Genomic DNA, 17,764 nt, shown 5'->3' with positions numbered 1-17,764 from the left:
AATAGATGGTCGCAAAGTGTTTGGCAGCTGTCACCAGTCGAGTGGTGGCAAGAAGGTGGAGCGCCACTATGACATTGCCTTATGCTCATTAAGCCTATTCAGCAAAGTTTTGTGTTTCTTGTTTTTTTTTTTATTATTATTCTGTAACGGCATGGCACTGGTTTTGGAAAGAGTACATGAATTTTCATCCAGCGCTCTGATGCAATGGGGACCTCTTTTCAGACCTAATTGAAAGAGCGGCATAAAGTTTTAACCCTGGCTTCCTCACCCCTGACTCCCATTCTAGACTGGTAGATCACCAGCAGTTAAGTGACTGGGAGTCAAAGGAGCTGTATAGAATTTGCGGTCTTCTCAACAGTGGGGAGGGCGCAATCTCTAGGGGAACAATGATGGAAGAGCTGGGGGGTGCCCACAAGTCACGGTTTGGAGCATTACAAGGCTACTCTTTTGTATGCTACCTGGAGCATAAAGGGGAAGGATTACAATCCCCTCACTGCATTTGGGTCTCTGTGCTTTAACTCAAACTCTGAATGCAAAGGGGCAGCCTTCCTAATCTATATTGTAATACTGGAGCACAGTATGGGAAATGCTAAAGGTTTAAGGCAGGCACCCCGAAACTTGGCCCTCCAGATGTTTTGGGACTACAACTCCCATCATCCCTAGCTAACAGGACCAGTGGTCAGGGATGATGGGAACTGTAGTCCCAAAACATCTGGAGGGCCAAGTATGGGGATGCCTGGTTTAAGGCAAATATGAGAGGAAAAGGTAGGAGTAAAGATAGAGGCCCAACAGGTGGGACACCATCTGGCAAAGCTCCCCACTTAAAGAGGGTATCAGCATGCCTTCTGGAAGCCTTCCTCAAAATCATCTTCCATTGGTACTGGATACTGATACGGCTAGCTAAAATAAACCACTAGCTGCCCCCTCTGTGCTGGAAATGGTATGGGAACCCTGGATAAAAGATGGATGTATAATATATCAGTGTATGATGGGAATGTATTATTTTATCAAAAACTCTGAACCACTGTCTTCATGGTTATTTCCGTTATCACTAAACAAGTCATGCAGCTTAATCAAGCATTAAGCACTCCTCACGCTGGACCTTAGCTCAAGTTGTCTTAAGGATCATAAGGAATTAATGGGTTTTCTTCTGACTGCAGCCTGCCTGGTGATAGCCCAGCAGTAGGGAAACCAGTCAGAAATACCCATGAATCTGGGTTGGGAGTCTTCAGTACCTAGGGTTGTACAAGGAACTTCCAAAACCGACAAGTCTGACGTGGTGTGGCATCCATTTATTACTTTTGTCAATGAACATGGAAGAGATTTCCCATTGCCCACTACTCAAAAAGATCTTTGGAGAGGTTATCTAAATAACTGATTTGTCTAAAGCCAAAATAAGGGCACCCGTGTATTGTTTTGTTACAGCAAATATGTAATGCAAGTTGTGATACTGAACAACAATTTAATGTTTATGTTTTGTGCAAATTCAATACACAAGTCTGAAGTGGGGGGGGGGGGAAGACTTCTTCATACGGGACTCTGAAAGTAGGTCCCAAGGTATACCCTCCCTGAACTCCCCTTAAAACTTAGTTTCCAATCCACCCAGCCACTCTAATGATCCAAAAATGAAAACTTTTAATTAATATACCTTGTAGCGGACCCAACCACTTAATGCCACCTGTAAATAATGCAGCTGATCCACTCCCGCTAACTACCCCCAATTAATAATAGTGCACCCACCTCACGGTACACCAATTACATGGATTTCTACAATTTACCACAGATTATCCTAGTGGGGGACTTGTGTGAGGGAAAACTTAATGATTAGAGTCTCAGGCAGAAAATAATCAAAAGTTTTATTGAACAAAAAGGGTTTATGAAACAAAGTGGGTCAGGAAATGCGTTTTTTCAGGTAGAAGTTAGCTGGTTTACTTTAGGATGTTTCAGGCTTAAACACAACACTACAGGCACAGCTCTTCTTCAACTTGTTACTAAAAAGCAGTTGTTGCACTTCAGGTGTAGATGTTCAGGTTTCTGGATTAGATGGTAAAATGCTCAACTCAGTTTCTGTTTCTTAGATATTACAATTAAATACTTTCAACACCATATCACTTCCTTCACCGATTAATACCTTGGTTCATGAGCGAGGGGATCTTCTTGTTACTGCGTTGGGAGTCTTCAGTACCTAGGAGAACTCTCCCCTCCTGGCTATACTGACACCCAGGTAGCCTGAATTCACACGAGATCTACCTCTCCCGGTTCAGTCACAGCCCTCCCAGGATAGTCCTGTCTGTATACCTTTCCCAGGCCCTCAACCCGGTCTCCCTATCCAAGCTGAGAGGCTCTGTACTCTCGCTATGGATAGTCTCCACAGTGTGGATGTTTAACTTAGCTCGGAATCAGTTCTCCCCATCTCACCACCTATCTCCCAACCTGAAACCTGTCCAACATCTCAAATCAAATCCTTTCCCTCTTCTCAAATCCAGCCTTATCTTAAATCCAGCCCAGCTAACCTCCTCCCTCAGAAACTGTACCTTTTATTCTCCCCATCACCGCCACCCAAAGTGCTGTTCCTCCCCTCTCTGTGGCTAGCTGACTCTGTAGTCCATGTGTAGGGAACCTAAGGCCCACAGACGGTCCAGGAATCAGCGTGTTTTTACACGAGTAGAATGTGTGCTTTTATTTAAAATGCATCTCTGGGTTATTTGTGGGGCCTGCCTGGTGTTTTTACATGAGTAGAATGTGTCCTTTTATTTAAAATGCATCTCTGGGTTATTTGTGGGGCATAGGAATTCGTTCATTGCCCCCTCCCCCAATATAGTCTGGCCTCCCACAAGGTCTGATGGACAGTGGACCGTCCCCCTGTTGAAAAAGTTTGCTGACCCCTGTAGTCCATCAGAGAGAAGCTCCAGCATCACCAGACTCTGGTCTGGTTCAGCTGTCGGTCACACACCTGTAGCCCCTTCCATGTTTTCTCTCCCTGAATAAATTCCCCCCAATCCCTCACAAACCTCAACTCTTGGTTGGGTTTAAACATTTGCTTAATTTTAACCATTCTATTTCTGTTTCTTATAATTACAAGAATGGGTGTTGATTATCCTCCCCCCTTGTTTTTTCTTTTTCTTTTTTAATTTGCTAAATTTGTTCCTCCTGCTGTGATTTTTTTTTTCTTACCACGACCCACAGGAAAACATTTAAAGCTTCTGTCTCTGCCTCATGGGAAGGTAATTTAAGGTATCTCTGGGTGTTTTGTAAGAGCGTGTTTGCGAAGCCTGTAAGCAACTGTGCAAGTGAAGCTGCTTTCAGGTGTTTGCCTGCTGCCTTGCAAAACATATTTTTATTAATTCAATTTAGATGCTGCTGTTTCTCCTGTGAGTACCTGAGGTCCATTTGCGCAGGAGATCAGTGGCTGGATTTGTGCATGCTTTGAATCATTTAAAAAAAGGGAGAGAGGAAAAAAGAGGAACCTGTTCAGATATCCAAATGGAAATGAGAACTATGCAGGGTGGCACTACATTTTAGAATATGGCTATGGTTTGTTAATTTTATTAGTTTATAAATCACCTTTTATGTATGTCTCAAGGCAGTTTACAGACATATCCTAGAAACAGCTAAAATAGTTTGAAAACAGTACAAAATGAACTCCCTTTCATCCAAGGAGAATAACTTGTCAAAACAAAAATGTCTGCAGCACTGTTAGAAACTCTGATATATAAGCTAGGTGCCAAATGACTCCTTAAACCAAGGTTATAGTCTTGTCGCAAAAACAGATTGCCTCGTTGCCATTTGGGGGCCATATGGCTCTAAAGTCATATTTTTCAGTACAGTGGTACCTTGGGTTACATACGCTTCAGGTTACATATGCTTCAGGTTACAGACTCCGCTAACCCAGAAATAGTGCTTCAGGTTAAGAACTTTGCTTCAGGATGAGAATAGAAATTGTGCTCCGGCGGTGCAGCAGCAGCAGGAGGCCCCATTAGCTAAAGTGGTGCTTCAGGTTAAGAACAGTTTCAGGTTAATAACAGACCTCCGGAACGAATTAAATACTTAACCCGAGGTACCACTGTACAACTTTTTGGTTCCTGAAATTCATTCTGACTGTTGAAAACAGTCAACATCCAAGGATCCCCAGGCATGCACCTCCAAATGGTGAAGATGTCATGCGCCATTCTGGCGCCCAGGCATCTCCACATGGTTTGCAAGTGGCCGATAGCCAGGTGCAAAAATTCAAACGTTGCTCTAGAGTCTCTTGCAGAAAATGGGGGCCTAAAGGATAAGAGGATGTGTCAAGTAGGGCCGGGCAATAGATCACATAAAACCGGTTTGAAGTCCATATTGTGATCCTGGTTTCATAATTTTTTGACCTGGCAATATATTGCAAAGTGTGTGTGTGTGTGTGTGTGTGTGTGTGCGCAAAAATCACGATATGGGAAAAACCAGGAGGCCAGCCAATGCCTCTGCATAGCTGCACCCTTATTTCAGACATTGTAATATATCAGTATATTGCGATGTTTAGCTGGTGATATATCACAATGTTGAAAAACAGATACCACCTAGCCCTAGTGTCAACTAACCCAGTACTGAGCTGTATATTGTCTTATAAGTTAGTACTAAAACCTTGAACGTAGCCCAGTAGAAAACTGGCAGCAGGTGAATGCTAAAGTCTAGGCATGTGAGTCTCCAAGGCTGCTGCAAGATGGTGGGGTTGGTGGTGGAGCATGAAGAATTACTTAACCTTTCCACTGCCCTATGCTTTTCCTGTACATTGCGTCTCCAGCAGTGTTTTTCACTGGGATGTTACAAACATCCTGTCACTTGCTGGAGAAAGGTGGAAAGGGTTGTAGGGGACATCCAATGAAGCTGAATTTTGGAAGGGTTGGGGGCAAATAAAAGAAAGTACTCCTTCATGCAATGCAGTCACACGATGGAACTCGCTCTTACAGGGAGGCAGTGATCACCACCACTGGATGGCTTTGAAAAAAGGAGGAGAGAGCCATGATAACTATATTCTGCATCCACAGTTGGAGGAAGCAGTGCTTCTGAATACCAGTTGCTGGAAACCACAGGAGGGGAGTTTGCTCTTGTGCTCATGTTCTGTTTCCTGGTCTCCCACAGGCATCCAGTTGACCACTGTGAGAACAGGATGCTGGACTGGATGGGCTATTGACATGATCCAACAGGCTAGTCTTTATGTACTTCTATTAAAAGGCTGGTGAGGAAAGGGTCAACAACCCCTCTTGCTTCTATTGTGTGACTTTTCAGATGCTGAGTGGTGACGCAGGTGGCGCTGTGGTCTAAACCACCGAGCCTCTTGGGCTTGCCGATCAGAAGGTCGGCGGTTCGAATCCCTGCGATGGGGTGAGTTCCCATTGCTCTGTCCCAGCTCCTGCCAAGATAGCAGTTCAAAAGCACGCCAGTGCAAGTAGATAAATAGTACTGCTGTGCTGGGAAGGTAAATGGCATTTCCGTGTGCCCTGGTTACCGTCATGGTGTTCCGTTGCACCAGAAATGGTTTAGTCATGCTGGCCACATGATCCAGAAAGCTGTCTGCGAACAAACACCGACTCCCTTGGCCTGAAAGCGAGAACAGCGCCGCACCCCATAGGATGGCATAGGATGCAACTCTGGCTCTGTGACACAAGCATCTGCTTGCCTTACCGAAGGCAAAGTGACATCCTGCTAAATTTCTGGAGAGCAGCCATGTCACTACGTTGGAGCGAAAATGAGATTCCTGTGGTGCCTTAAAATAGGCTGCAACCATGAACGCTAATGCCACAATAAATTTGCTTGCCTTTTAATGTGCCAAAGGACTCTTGATAGGTTAAACTTCCTGCTTTCTCCCTGCCCTAAAGCAGCTTACAGAGGAGCAAATTGGTAACTAGACAGATAAAATGCGACAGTATTTGCTTACTTTTCCCATGCTAAAACGCACAGATAATGGCAACTTCAGTTATTATTAGTTAACATATTTAAAAATAAGACATGGAGTTATTTGGCTGATATGGTTATGCCAAGTGCCTAAAGGGCAAATGAAGAAAAACCCCAAAGAGCATTGCATTGAATGCAGTGACGTAAGTTGTGATTGAAATGTCGGATTTAAAAATCAGCCCATCTTCTGTGTTCTCCATCTGTAAGGGGTTGCTAGCTGCTAGTCTAAATAAGGTTCTTCCCATCTCTTTAGCAACTGAGGTCTCCTCCAGGGAGAAGCTTATAGTTTCTTCTGCCACAGCGCTAGTAACAGGAGAGGTTTCAGCGGCTAACCTCCCGCTGTCATGCTGAAAGTAAAAAGGAGCAGCCCCTAAAGGCCCAGGCATTCACAACTCTGTCTTCTCATTGAGAATACTGAGAGATATTGGACCAGGTAATATCTGCAGGTGTTCTTGAATTCTTCATATGAACCTAGGCAGCTGCCTTGTACCAAGTTAAGACCCATCTAGTTCACTATCGTTTACTGCGACTGGCAGTGGCAATCCAGCATTTCGGAGAGGAGACATTCTCACCCCTACCTGGAAATTTTGGGGATTGATCCTGCAGGCAGAGCAGATACTTTTCCAGTGAGCCACAGCACCTTCCCTGGCACCCTGCATCAAAGGCACGTAAAACTCCCACACAAGTAACTTTGCTGCCGTTTCTTTGACATAATTTGTAATGCTGCATTTCCTAAGACGTTAAGTGGAACGTAAAGGTAAAGGGTAAAGGAACCCCTGACCATTAGGTCCAGTCGTGACCGACTCTGGAGTTGCGGCGCTCATCTCGCTTTATTGGCTGAGGGAGCTGGTGTACAGCTTCCGGGTCATGTGGCCAGGGTGACTAAGCTGCTTCTGGCGAAACTAGAGCAGCGCACGGAAACGCCGTTTACCTTCCCGCCGGAGTGGTACCTATTTATCTACTTGCACTTTGACGTGCTTTTGAACTGCTAGGATGGCAGGAGCAGGGACCGAGCAACGGGAGCTCAGCCCATCGTGGGGATTCGAACCGTCGACCTCCTGATCAGCAAGTCCTAGGCTCTGTGGTTTAACCCACAGCACCACCCGAGTCCCTAAGTGGAACACAGTCCTTGCTAAATATTTGACAGTATAGAAAAATAGGCATAACGGAACAAAGACAGAAGGGATAAGAGCCATTGGAATTTGGTGGATTAACTTGTCAGTCATTTTGTCTAGTCCAGGGCAACCCAAAGCAACTTACAACCAAACAGACAATGTACTACCACATTGTTGTTGTTTAGTCGTTTAGTCGTGTCCGACTCTTCGTGACCCCATGGACCAGAGCACGCCAGGCACTTCTGTCTTCCACTGCCTCCCGCAGTTTGTTCAGACTCATGTTTGTAGCTTCGAAGACACTATCCAACCATCTCGTCCTCTGTCGTCCCCTTCTCCTTGTGCCCTCCATCTTTCCCAACATCAGGGTCTTTTCCAGGGAGTCTTCTCTTCTCATGAGGTGGCCAAAGTATTGGAGCCTCAGCTTCACGATCTGTCCTTCCAGTGAGCACTCAGTACTACCACATAGATACACTAAAACCAAGAGGAAGGAGAAACACTTTTTAAATAAATCCAAATTAAAATACATTCAAATACATAAAAATACATTTATGTGTTGTTTATGCTCACCCAAAGTTATAATGTACCATGCATATTTTTGTAGTGGGAGGGAAAGGTGGGATAATTGGGGGTTTTTTTGGAATCTATAAAACTATCTTATGCCAGCATCTGTTGTTTCCCTACTCTAGCAAAGGAGATGTGCATGACGGGGTCCAGGGGGCGGCGTCCCATTTTGTTACCTGAGGTGAAACAGGAAAGTGCTGCCCCACTTCTCCTGACCAAAGTCTACCTTCGCAGGGTGGTGTGGTGTTGCCCGCAAAGGGGTGATGGCAGCGGCAGGTACTAGCGAGATCTTGTGGCAGAATTGGCGAGGGCCCTGCCTTAACCCTAGTGGGGTCCCTATAGGCATCTGATTTGCCACTGTGAGAACACAGTGCTGGACTAGACGGTCCATTGACCTGATCCTGCAGGCTCTTCTTAGGGTTTTAGTGGCCTGTCAGTTTATGAGGCCTATGAAACCGGAAAACTATATGCAAAGGAGCTTTTAAACTATTGGGATGAGTAGGATTGTCTATGCATTGAACTTCCATTCCTGGTAGATAACAAGGCAAAAAAAACTAAGCAATCTGGTCAACAATAGCTGCTCCAATATGCTTTAAGAGTTCCCTGAGCACTAATGTAATCTGTGATGAAACTGGAGAACAGAAGAAGGAAGTGTAAATCTAATAAGCACCATGCAGAATAATGACCTCATTTATCAAACGTATTAAGCCCTTGAGTGGGTGCGATAAAGGGATTCTATTTTACTGTCCTCTGCAGTGTGGATTTGCAAATGACTGGATCCTCCTGGAATGCCAACCTACCCCGCAAGTTGCTGTCAAAGAGATCTATTGGTACCCTCTGTCGGCCTTGAATAAAAATATTAATCTGCATATCCATTTTGATAGCCAATATGTATGGTCCACAGCTGGGCAATGCTTATTATTTGGACTAACCAAAAGGAAGTAAAGCAGTGAGAGCTCTTTACAAGTCTGGATATTAAGCAAAAACAGGCTAGATTCTGGGCTTGATGTTGAAGCCACCAAGTCTGCATTTAGTCACTGTCTAATGTTGGAGTGTAGGAGGATGTTGCAGTCCTAATTAGATTAGGTTGCATGAGGTTTCAGAACAATGGGTAATCTCTCCCTCATCCCTCATATAAAATCTAGCAGTTGTCTGGCTTCATCTCACACACTGCTTCAGCTTTTCATGGGTAGAGATACCTGGTTTTAAAAATGCATTGTTTTAAAGTAATGCTAAGGCAAAAAAAAGAGCAGTCGCAATTGTTCATCCTTTCTGCAAAGCAAAGGACAAGAAGCTGGTGTTGAAATATCAGAGAAGTGAGGTCGTCAGGTTAAACAACTAGCAGTCCCTGGATTCCTGGAGCAGTTCAGGGGTCGGCAAAGCGAACAGTGATGAATCTTGCCTCCAATGACAACGAACAAGTTGGGATCACAAAAAGTATTGCTATGACACTGCTATGATAAGATTTATAACACAAATATAATGGTAAAGAACCAAACAATTTAAATATAAAAGACACAACACATTTCAACCAAAAGGACTTCTTCAGTGTTCACTGAAGTTAGGGCTGCCATATGTCCGGAAAATCCCAGACGTAGCCAGGATTTGGCCTTCAGAAACAGTGTCCCAGGCAGAAATCACTTAATGTCCAGGAAAATCTGAACATATGGCAACCCATGTCACAAGTTTAGATTTTGATGGATTTCCTTAAAAATAAGGGCAGCGTAATAGGTTTTAAAGATATTTCAGCTGACGTTTTCCCAGATCAAGAGATAAGCTCTATTTTAATTGCATGAAAGACTTGCAGATTCTGGGTCTGATGGTGATGTGGCCCCCTATTCCTAGGTTTGATTAACTTTTTTACATGTCAAAAAATGTTGTTGGGTGGGTGTGCTACGCGCTCTGTGTTTTGCAGGCATTCCTGGACTAATTTAGCTCCTTTTCTCTCCCATCAATGTTCTCTTGCTATGTCTCATTTTTTGCAACAAGAATGGAGCTCCTTTGTTCTGCATATGATTGGCAGGACTGCGTCTTCCTCCATTCAGGTTCAAGCTGGGTCCCCAGTAGTTTGCCTTAATTGCCGCTTAGCGTGAATCACAGAGACTTATCAGTGTCTGCTTCCTGTGCAATATATTCCTCTTTTAAATCCCGGCTGCTGCAAAAGGAAACTATTTCAAATGTGCTTCTTAACAAACGTGAACTGGCGTGCATCCCAGGTCTTCTCCATCTTTGCCTGTAGGAGAAGGAGAGAGTATAAGATCTTCCTTTCCTGTCCACCTGCCTCCCTGCCTGCCTGGCCCAACTGCTGCACTGGTCTCTTCCCTTCTCACTAGCGCCGGATCCAGCCTTTGCTGAGGTTGATTGTGTTTGCCACTGCTCCCCCACTTCCCAAGTGTGCTTACACAGCAGTGTCACTCTTGGGCAGCCTACATCAGTACCTCAGATCAGTCTCTCTCTGGGCATTGTGGGAATTTTTTAAAGTGATGGCTGGTGGCAAGGGGCCTTGCTGAGAAGTGTGAGCCCAGGCAGCTGCCTAAAGATACTGAGTCCCTTGCCTCCATCAGTGGTCTGCCACTCAGCAAGAGAGGAAAACAAAGTGAGGGCCCTTCCACTGGCTTCATTTGGCCCACCTGTGTTTTAATGTTTCTATTGTGCCCACCTTGGGCACCACCCAGCGTTCTTTTCCCGCCACTGGACAGGTGAGTTTTAATGCTGTGAAACAGGGGAATCCAGTGCAGCAAGTACCCTAGCAGAAACTCATTGCAGAACAAATTGCAACCTGCGCTACCAGCAACCCGCTTTTGCATTCTCTTGCACAACTATGCCAGCAGAACAAGTACTGTATATCACTAAGCAACTTTAACTTAGCACTATGTTGGATGCAACCCTTTGACCTGTTTTTCCTTTTGAAAAGAGAAAATGCTGTTGGAATGTAGCGCCTAAGAGCAGTGGCGTAGCGTGGGTTGTCAGCACCCGGGGCAAGGCAAGTAATTTGCGCCCCCTAACCCGTGGATTTGCGCCCCCTAACCCATGGATTTGCGCCCCCTAACCCATGGATTTGCCCTAACCCCAGATGTTGCGCCCGGTGCGGCCCGCCCCCCCTGCACCCCCCACGCTACGCCACTGCCTAAGAGCTTAAATGTCACCTCTACCATGAACTTACTTTGCGGCCTTAGGCAAATCACATGGCTCACAGCCTCAGTCCCCGACCCCTACCTGCAACATGAGGAATAATAACGACTTAATGTATGGGGTTGTGTGTAGGGGTTACAACTAGGTAGTGACAGAGCCACCAGACCCTTGAGTTGTTTTTTTTTAAAAAAATAAGTTGTCTCCTTTCTAGACTGAAAGTTATGAAGTGCCCTATCCCTGACTACTGTTACGGCTTTTCATAACACCATCTTAATTAAGGTGCCGGTATTAAGTCTAGTTCTTGCTCTTCTGGTCTGAACTTGCTGTTAAAGCAACCTTTTGACTGTTTGGAAGATTTTGACTTGTAGGTTCAATGAACTCAGAATTGGAAGATCAATCCTCTGCAGTTGAATTCCATTTTCAAATCTAGCAATGGATATGAATATCTCTTATCTGTTCTTTTTTTTTTAATGATTGATTCAAGACAATAAACTAAAGGAGAAACATACATATATACAAGTCAAATCAGTATGGTATGCAGCTGAAGCCCATGTACCAATATGCTGATTGTTGTTATTCATCTGAATATTTCTTTTGCACAGCAAGCTTTTTTGCAAGTTGCTGTTTCTCCTATAATATGTAATCCTGATATTCTTTTCTGAATTGTGTACCTCTTTTTGTTTTGTGTTTCCATCCCCCCCCCTCTCTCCAGGTGATTATAAATAGCACAATCACACCTAATATGACCTTCACCAAAACATCACAGAAGTTTGGCCAGTGGGCTGATAGCCGAGCAAACACTGTGTTTGGCCTGGGGTTTTCTTCTGAACAGCAGCTAACAAAGGTAACGAGTTTGAATTACTTTTTCACTTCTTGTTGCTTTTGTAAAATCTCCTGCAATCTCAATGAATTAAAAGAAGGAACATATAGATCTTGTGGGAGTCTCTCTCTCCGTGTGTGTGTGTGTGAGAGAGAGAGAGAGAGAGAGAGAGAGAGAGAGAGAGAGAGAGAAACTGGATTTCTTCCACTTAGTCTTAATTAATAGCAACTTGGCTCTTTGCAAACGATTAATCTCCTGTAATCAATGAGTGGGCCAGAGTTTGTGGGAGGTGTTAACGTTCAAGCTAGAAATTTTCTGAGTGTGTTTGATCATATGGTTTTCTATGCCTAGTTTTCTGTGCCTGCCTTGAAGCCAAACTAGGTGTTAGGCTATATGCAAAGGCATTGCTCAACAGAACAGCTGTGTGTTCTGCTCCTCACTTCAACACGACATCCCATCTAAGAACATAAGAACCGTGTGCTAGATCTAGCCTTTGGCAGTGGAGCTACAGTGTTGCTCATACTGCATCTGCACTATACATTTAAAGCAGCATCATACCACTTTAACAGCCATGGTTTGCTCCAAAGTATCCTGGAAAGTGTAGTTTCTTTAGGGATGCTGAGAGCTGTTCCCCTTATAGACCTGCAATTCCCAGAATGGTTTTACAATCTTCCCAGAGAACTCTGGAAACTGTAGCTCCGGGAAGCAGAAAAGGGTTCTACTAACAACAATAAACCCCTTTTAACAAACTACACTTCCCAGGAGTTGGGGGGGAGCCATAGCTGTTTATGGTGCTGCTTTAAATGTATGGTGCAGATGGGGCTGTGTTCTTGATACAATAATAGTGCAGTAGTTGTGGATTAAGGGGTCTCGTAACAACCTCTCAGCATACCTTATAAACTACATTTCCAGGATTGAAATATACTCAGAGTCGCAAAGTGATTTCATGCTCTTCATTCAGCTCATAGTGGTGAGGAGGAATGAATGAATGTCCCCTCAAAGTATCTGCTATATATACATTATTTACACAATGGGCTGCACATGATTGGCTAATTCCGGAATTCTACTGTAAGCCAATCAGGTTGTGGATTCACTTCTATCTGGAGCATGATTGGGTGGTTCCTGCCAACCAATCATACTGCTGCATTGTTCTAGGACCAATCAGACTGCTGCATTCTGAATCCTATTGTTCTAGGACCAATCAGACTGCTGCCTTTTGGATCCTATTGTTCTAGGACCAATCAGACTGCTGCAGTTTGGATCCTATTCAACTCAGTACATAACAAGGATACTTTGGAGGAAGCCGTGACGGTCAAAAGTTTTCAGATACTGCTTTAAATGTATAACACAGATGGACCCTAGGTACCAGTAGATCCAGGCGAATTGGATGTCGTAGAAATGTTTTATTACTTTGGGAGTCTTCCTATTATAGACCCTTTTAAACTAGCAGTAGTAGCTTGGTGATGAATAGCCCAATGGTGTACACAATGTGCACTCTATTTGTTGAGCCAAACTTCAAATTTTTCCCAGGCTAGAAATGAGTCACTTATCAGGACAGATAGTTGACATTTTAAAAAAAGAACTACTCACCATTAGTGTCTCCGGATCGCATTAGTTCACAAAACGTGATGCCCTTGAACATTCCACAACTTCCTCATTAATCTTGTCCTCCATAGCCTTGAAGGCTATAGGCCATGAGATGTTCGATTAGAGGCCATGTTAACAGAAGTCCCAGCTGCTGCATCAAACAGCTAAAAGTGGTGGCTGTGTTTGTCAGCTGGATGAAAACATGGTGCAGACTCCTCATACTTCTGGACTCTTTCGGGAGGAAGAGCCACAGTCCTTTTTTGTGACAATATGCATTGGGACAGAGTACCGGAACTTTCTTTGTTGCTGCCTATGGCAGCCATTTTCGGCGACTGAGTATTTGATTTTTGATTTTTATTGTTATTCCTGTTTTTATACTGTATTTTATGCTGCTTTTATAATTAAGTGTTTTAAAGTGTTTTAAATTTGTTGTTAGCCGCCCTGAGCCCGGTTTTTGAACTAGGAAGGGCAGAGTATAAATAAAAACTTATTATTATTATTGTTAAGTTGTGGGTGAACATATCAGCCGACACAGCGATTCTTCAAACAGCTCTTGTTTATTCACAGGCCAGGACAGAACAGAACTGAAGGGTTCAGTCAGCCTGCTTATACAGAGCTCCAGTACAACATAATTGTAACAACTTTCTAAAACTATCCAATCACTGAACGTCACTTTCGATCCCTTATTTGCATAACTATCTACAGTATCCCCCTGCTGTCCCAGGGTGAGAACTTCAGTACATAACAATTATTATTCCATAGCAGTGTCCATGTGCGGCTCACTTTTAGGCTGGACCACCTACAACAAGAGAATATATACAGGGTGGGAAAAGGGGCAATCCAACAATAATGACAAGAAGCTGAGCTTTGGACTCCACTCACCCTTTAAAGGGGAGAGGCGGTCCCAGTTGCAGCCAGGCCTCTGCCCTCACTTGGCCCCTTGACCCATCTGCAATTGGCTGAGTCCTGGCCAGTTTCCCACGAGACTGACAAGCGTCTGATTTTATCTAGATACAACCTACCTGAGTTTAATACTCTCAAATTGTGGAGCCCTGATAAAGTTCGGGAATGGATCTTTGAAAAAGACGCCTTTTTGGACTCCACTAAGATAAAAAACTCTGGGTTTTCCTACTGGTTCCCTTGAGTAAAAGCAGTCAAAATCTGTGCCAACTACTTGGTGGAGATCACTGATCCCACCCTTCGGAGAGCTTTTACTATGGCACGGTTCCAAACATTGCCAACTGCTTATTTGACCGGTAGATACACAAAAACCCCAGTAGAACACCGTTTATGTCCTTGCCTTATGAAAATTAAAGAGGATCTTACACATTACCTCCTCTATTGCCCCATTTACTCGGGCTTTAGAGACGCATTGCTGCAAATTATACCCAATTCTATAACCAGTCCTGAAGATAGAGTAAAATTTTTGTTAGTTGATGCAAACCCACGCATTACCCATGTGGTGGCGGTTTTTGTGATGAAGGCCATGAAAGCCAGGGAAAGATTTATGGACGACAATGTAAAGACCCCTTCATCGTCTGTTTAACTTGTTGCTCGTTTTCCCTCCTTTTCTATTCTGTGGGAAGAAGGTTTTGTTGGCATAGTATGTAATGAATTTTAATATTTTTAACTATTGTAGTGTTGATGTTTGTGCACAGGCATGGTCCTCACAATAAATGGATTTGATTTGATTTGACAAGCGTCTGGATGGGGGAGACCTTTTGCCCCCTTTCGACCACATGGGAGGACCCCACTCCATCCCCAAGACATCTGGCTTGCTGTGCCAGGCAGAAAAGGGTAATACGGATTGAGTATACAGTGGTACCTTGGTTTACGAACTTAATCCATTCCAGAAGTCCATCCTTAAACCAAAGCATTCTTAAACCAAGGCGTGCTTTCCCATAGCAGCGGGGGGCTCAATTTACAAATGGAACACACTCAACAGGAAGCAGAATATGTTCTGCTTCCAAGGCAAAGTTCACAAACCAAAACACCTTCTGGGTTTGCAGCATTCTTAATCCAAGTTGTTCATAAACTAAGCTGTTCTTAAATCAGGGTACCACTGTATAATGCCAATCCTGGACTGGGCTGCCGTGGCTGCCAATTAGTTTCTGGGCCCAATTCAAAGTGCTGGTTCTGACCTATAAAGCCTTAAATGGCTCAGGGCTGCAATACCTCAAGGAATGCTTGTCCTCTTATGAACTGGCCCGGACCCTGCAATATTATTATTATTATTATTATTATTATTATTATTATTATTATGATGCAGCCACTCTGGGCAATTTCCCACAAATTAAAACACAGTAAGACATCAAACATTAAAAAACTTCTCCATACTGGACGGCCTTCAGATGTCTTCTACAACTCAGATAGTTTATTTCCTTGACATCTGATGGGAGGGCGTTCCACAGGGCGGGCGCCACTACTGAGAAGGCCCTCTGTCTGGTTCCCTGTCGCCTCAATTCTCGCAGTGAAGGAACCACCAGAAGGCCCTCGGAGTTGAATCTCAGTGTCTGGGCTGAATGATGGGGGTGGAGATGCTCCTTCAGGTATATACGGCCAAAGCCGTTTAGGACTTTAAAATCATCACTGGAGGCAATTCTTCGTGTACCACCTCCACGAGAGGTCCGGAGGTCAGCAACACGAGAATGGGCCTTTTTCTGCTGTGGCTCCCCACTTGTGGAATGCTCTCCCTGGCAATGGACTTTTAATCTGTGGGGGGGGGGGTGCTATTGTTTTTACTTGCTACTATGGTATGTATTTTTGTTTTGGTTTTTTAATATTGTAACCCGCCCTGTGATATTTGGATGAACGGTGGTACGGAAAATAAATAAATACAGTTTCATTGTTGCGTAATTTAGCTACTTCTGACAGATCCTCAGCATAGTTTGCTACAGTTGTGGACATCTTCCTAAGAATCGATGCAGTGCCCTTCAGTTTGCCACCTGTCAAAGAGAACCTTGGGGAAAATAACCATTGTTCACAGGAACTTTTCTGCGGGTGCATGGAGCATGCTTCAAATCCGGTTCGGTCTGAAATGTAGCATTCTTTCCATCTATATTTTCAATAAGTGGTTGTTCCAGTTCTTGTGATCTGCAATAATTTTGTAACTGTCTTGAGAGCAGAGCTCTATTCCCCACCCAAAAGCATTTGATCTAAATATTAGGCACTTAACCACCCACCCGCTTGTGCTCAGCAGTTTTCTCCCTTTGATATTAGCAATGTAGATAAAGCAACCTTTGGGTCCCCGCACTGCACCCCTGCTTCTATAACTGAAACTAAATCAGGCTGTGAATTAGTTCTTCCAAATAGATCCTTTGTACTTTCCCAAGTATGTCTGCACCATTGTGGATTGTTGCTTTTCGTTTGGGGTTCCTGGGGTGCCCTGCAGCAGACTCCTATACATGTCTATTCAAAATTGGGTCCCACTGAGTTCAATGGGGCTTACTCCAAGGAAATGGTTTCTCCTCAAGTACGCTGAACAGTTCTGCAAGCAGGTCAGTGATGAACATCCATGTGAAGAAATCCAAAAGACAAAATTGGAACCTCAAGTAAAGACTACGGGTTGGATCTACTCCTGGTTAGTTCCACTTGGTTCCCTAATGGGACCCAAGTTATGATGATTAAGTACACTGAGTTCAACGGGACTTAATTTCAGCTGGCTTAGTCTGGAGGGTCTAGCCTAATACTGCTTTCTCTGCAAGTGTGTCACAGAACCTAAAGAAGCCCAAATTGAAGGCCAAGCAACTCAAGGACCTAGTTCACACGTCACAACAAACCATATTTAATGGTTTACCATGCAGGCACCTGTCTCACTGCTTTGCTCTAATGTGTGGAAGAAAGAAACCCTGGTTCCCGGCTTAGTGTTATGCCCAAACCAGGGATCATGGTTTATTTCATTCAAACAAACTAGAGCAAACCTTGGCTGCAGACCATGGTTTGTTTTGTTGCTAGACAGACTGGGATCCCCAGTTTGAACATAATGCTAAGCCAGGCATAATGCTTTCATTCCTCCTGGCAGGAATGGGGAAGAGCAAAGGTGAGAAGATCAGAGCATTGACCATAAACCATTAATTGTGGCTTATGAATGGGGCCAATGTTGTTGTTTTTTTCTACTGTATTTTAGGGCTATGTAAATTGGCAGAGTGAGAGACTAAACAGTCAGCTGTGAACCTCCCAGTCTTTTCCCAGGTTCCAAAGAATAGTCCTTTGCTCAGTTCGTTCTCTGTTCCCCTTGGACTAAGCTTACCATATGGGTACCTTGCAGCTCACACTCTTCCAGTCCCCTGCATTTTCCTTTGACTGGTCCCCTTCTGAAATTCCCTGAAAGATTCCCCATGCCACCTCCATAAGAAAATAGGCACAAAGCAGAATTCTAGAGCAAATGCATGCACAGACATAATGCACCTTCTCTGCTTCTATTAAATTATTTTGACTTGCATTGGAGGAGTGGTCTTTGTTCTGTAATTAAATATCTATAAGGAAAGGCTGCCTTGAACCCAGGTCCGAACCCAACATTCTGCTATGCCACGCTGGTTCTTAGGCCACACTGTAAATTTTCAGCACTATTCTAGCACTTTTTCAATCATGGGTTCCTATGAAGAATCCTGGGAACTGTAGT

At 44.1% G+C, this 17,764-nt stretch overlaps 1 protein-coding gene across 1 annotated transcript in view; it reads left to right on the top strand.

Annotated features, from left to right (window-relative positions):
• Positions 1-17,764, top strand: part of HOMER2 (homer scaffold protein 2) — an 82,662-nt gene that overhangs the window by 42,586 nt on the left and 22,312 nt on the right. Inside the window, exon 3 of the mRNA XM_083586884.1 lies at positions 11,449-11,580. Within this exon, the coding sequence (XP_083443010.1) occupies positions 11,449-11,580 (132 nt within the window). The remainder of the gene's footprint in view (positions 1-11,448; positions 11,581-17,764) is intronic.

Source organism: Podarcis filfolensis (genome assembly GCF_964270895.1).
Source record: "Podarcis filfolensis genome assembly, chromosome: 14".
Lineage (NCBI taxonomy): Eukaryota > Metazoa > Chordata > Lepidosauria > Squamata > Lacertidae > Podarcis > Podarcis filfolensis.
This window is presented reverse-complemented; position numbering and strand designations above follow the sequence as displayed.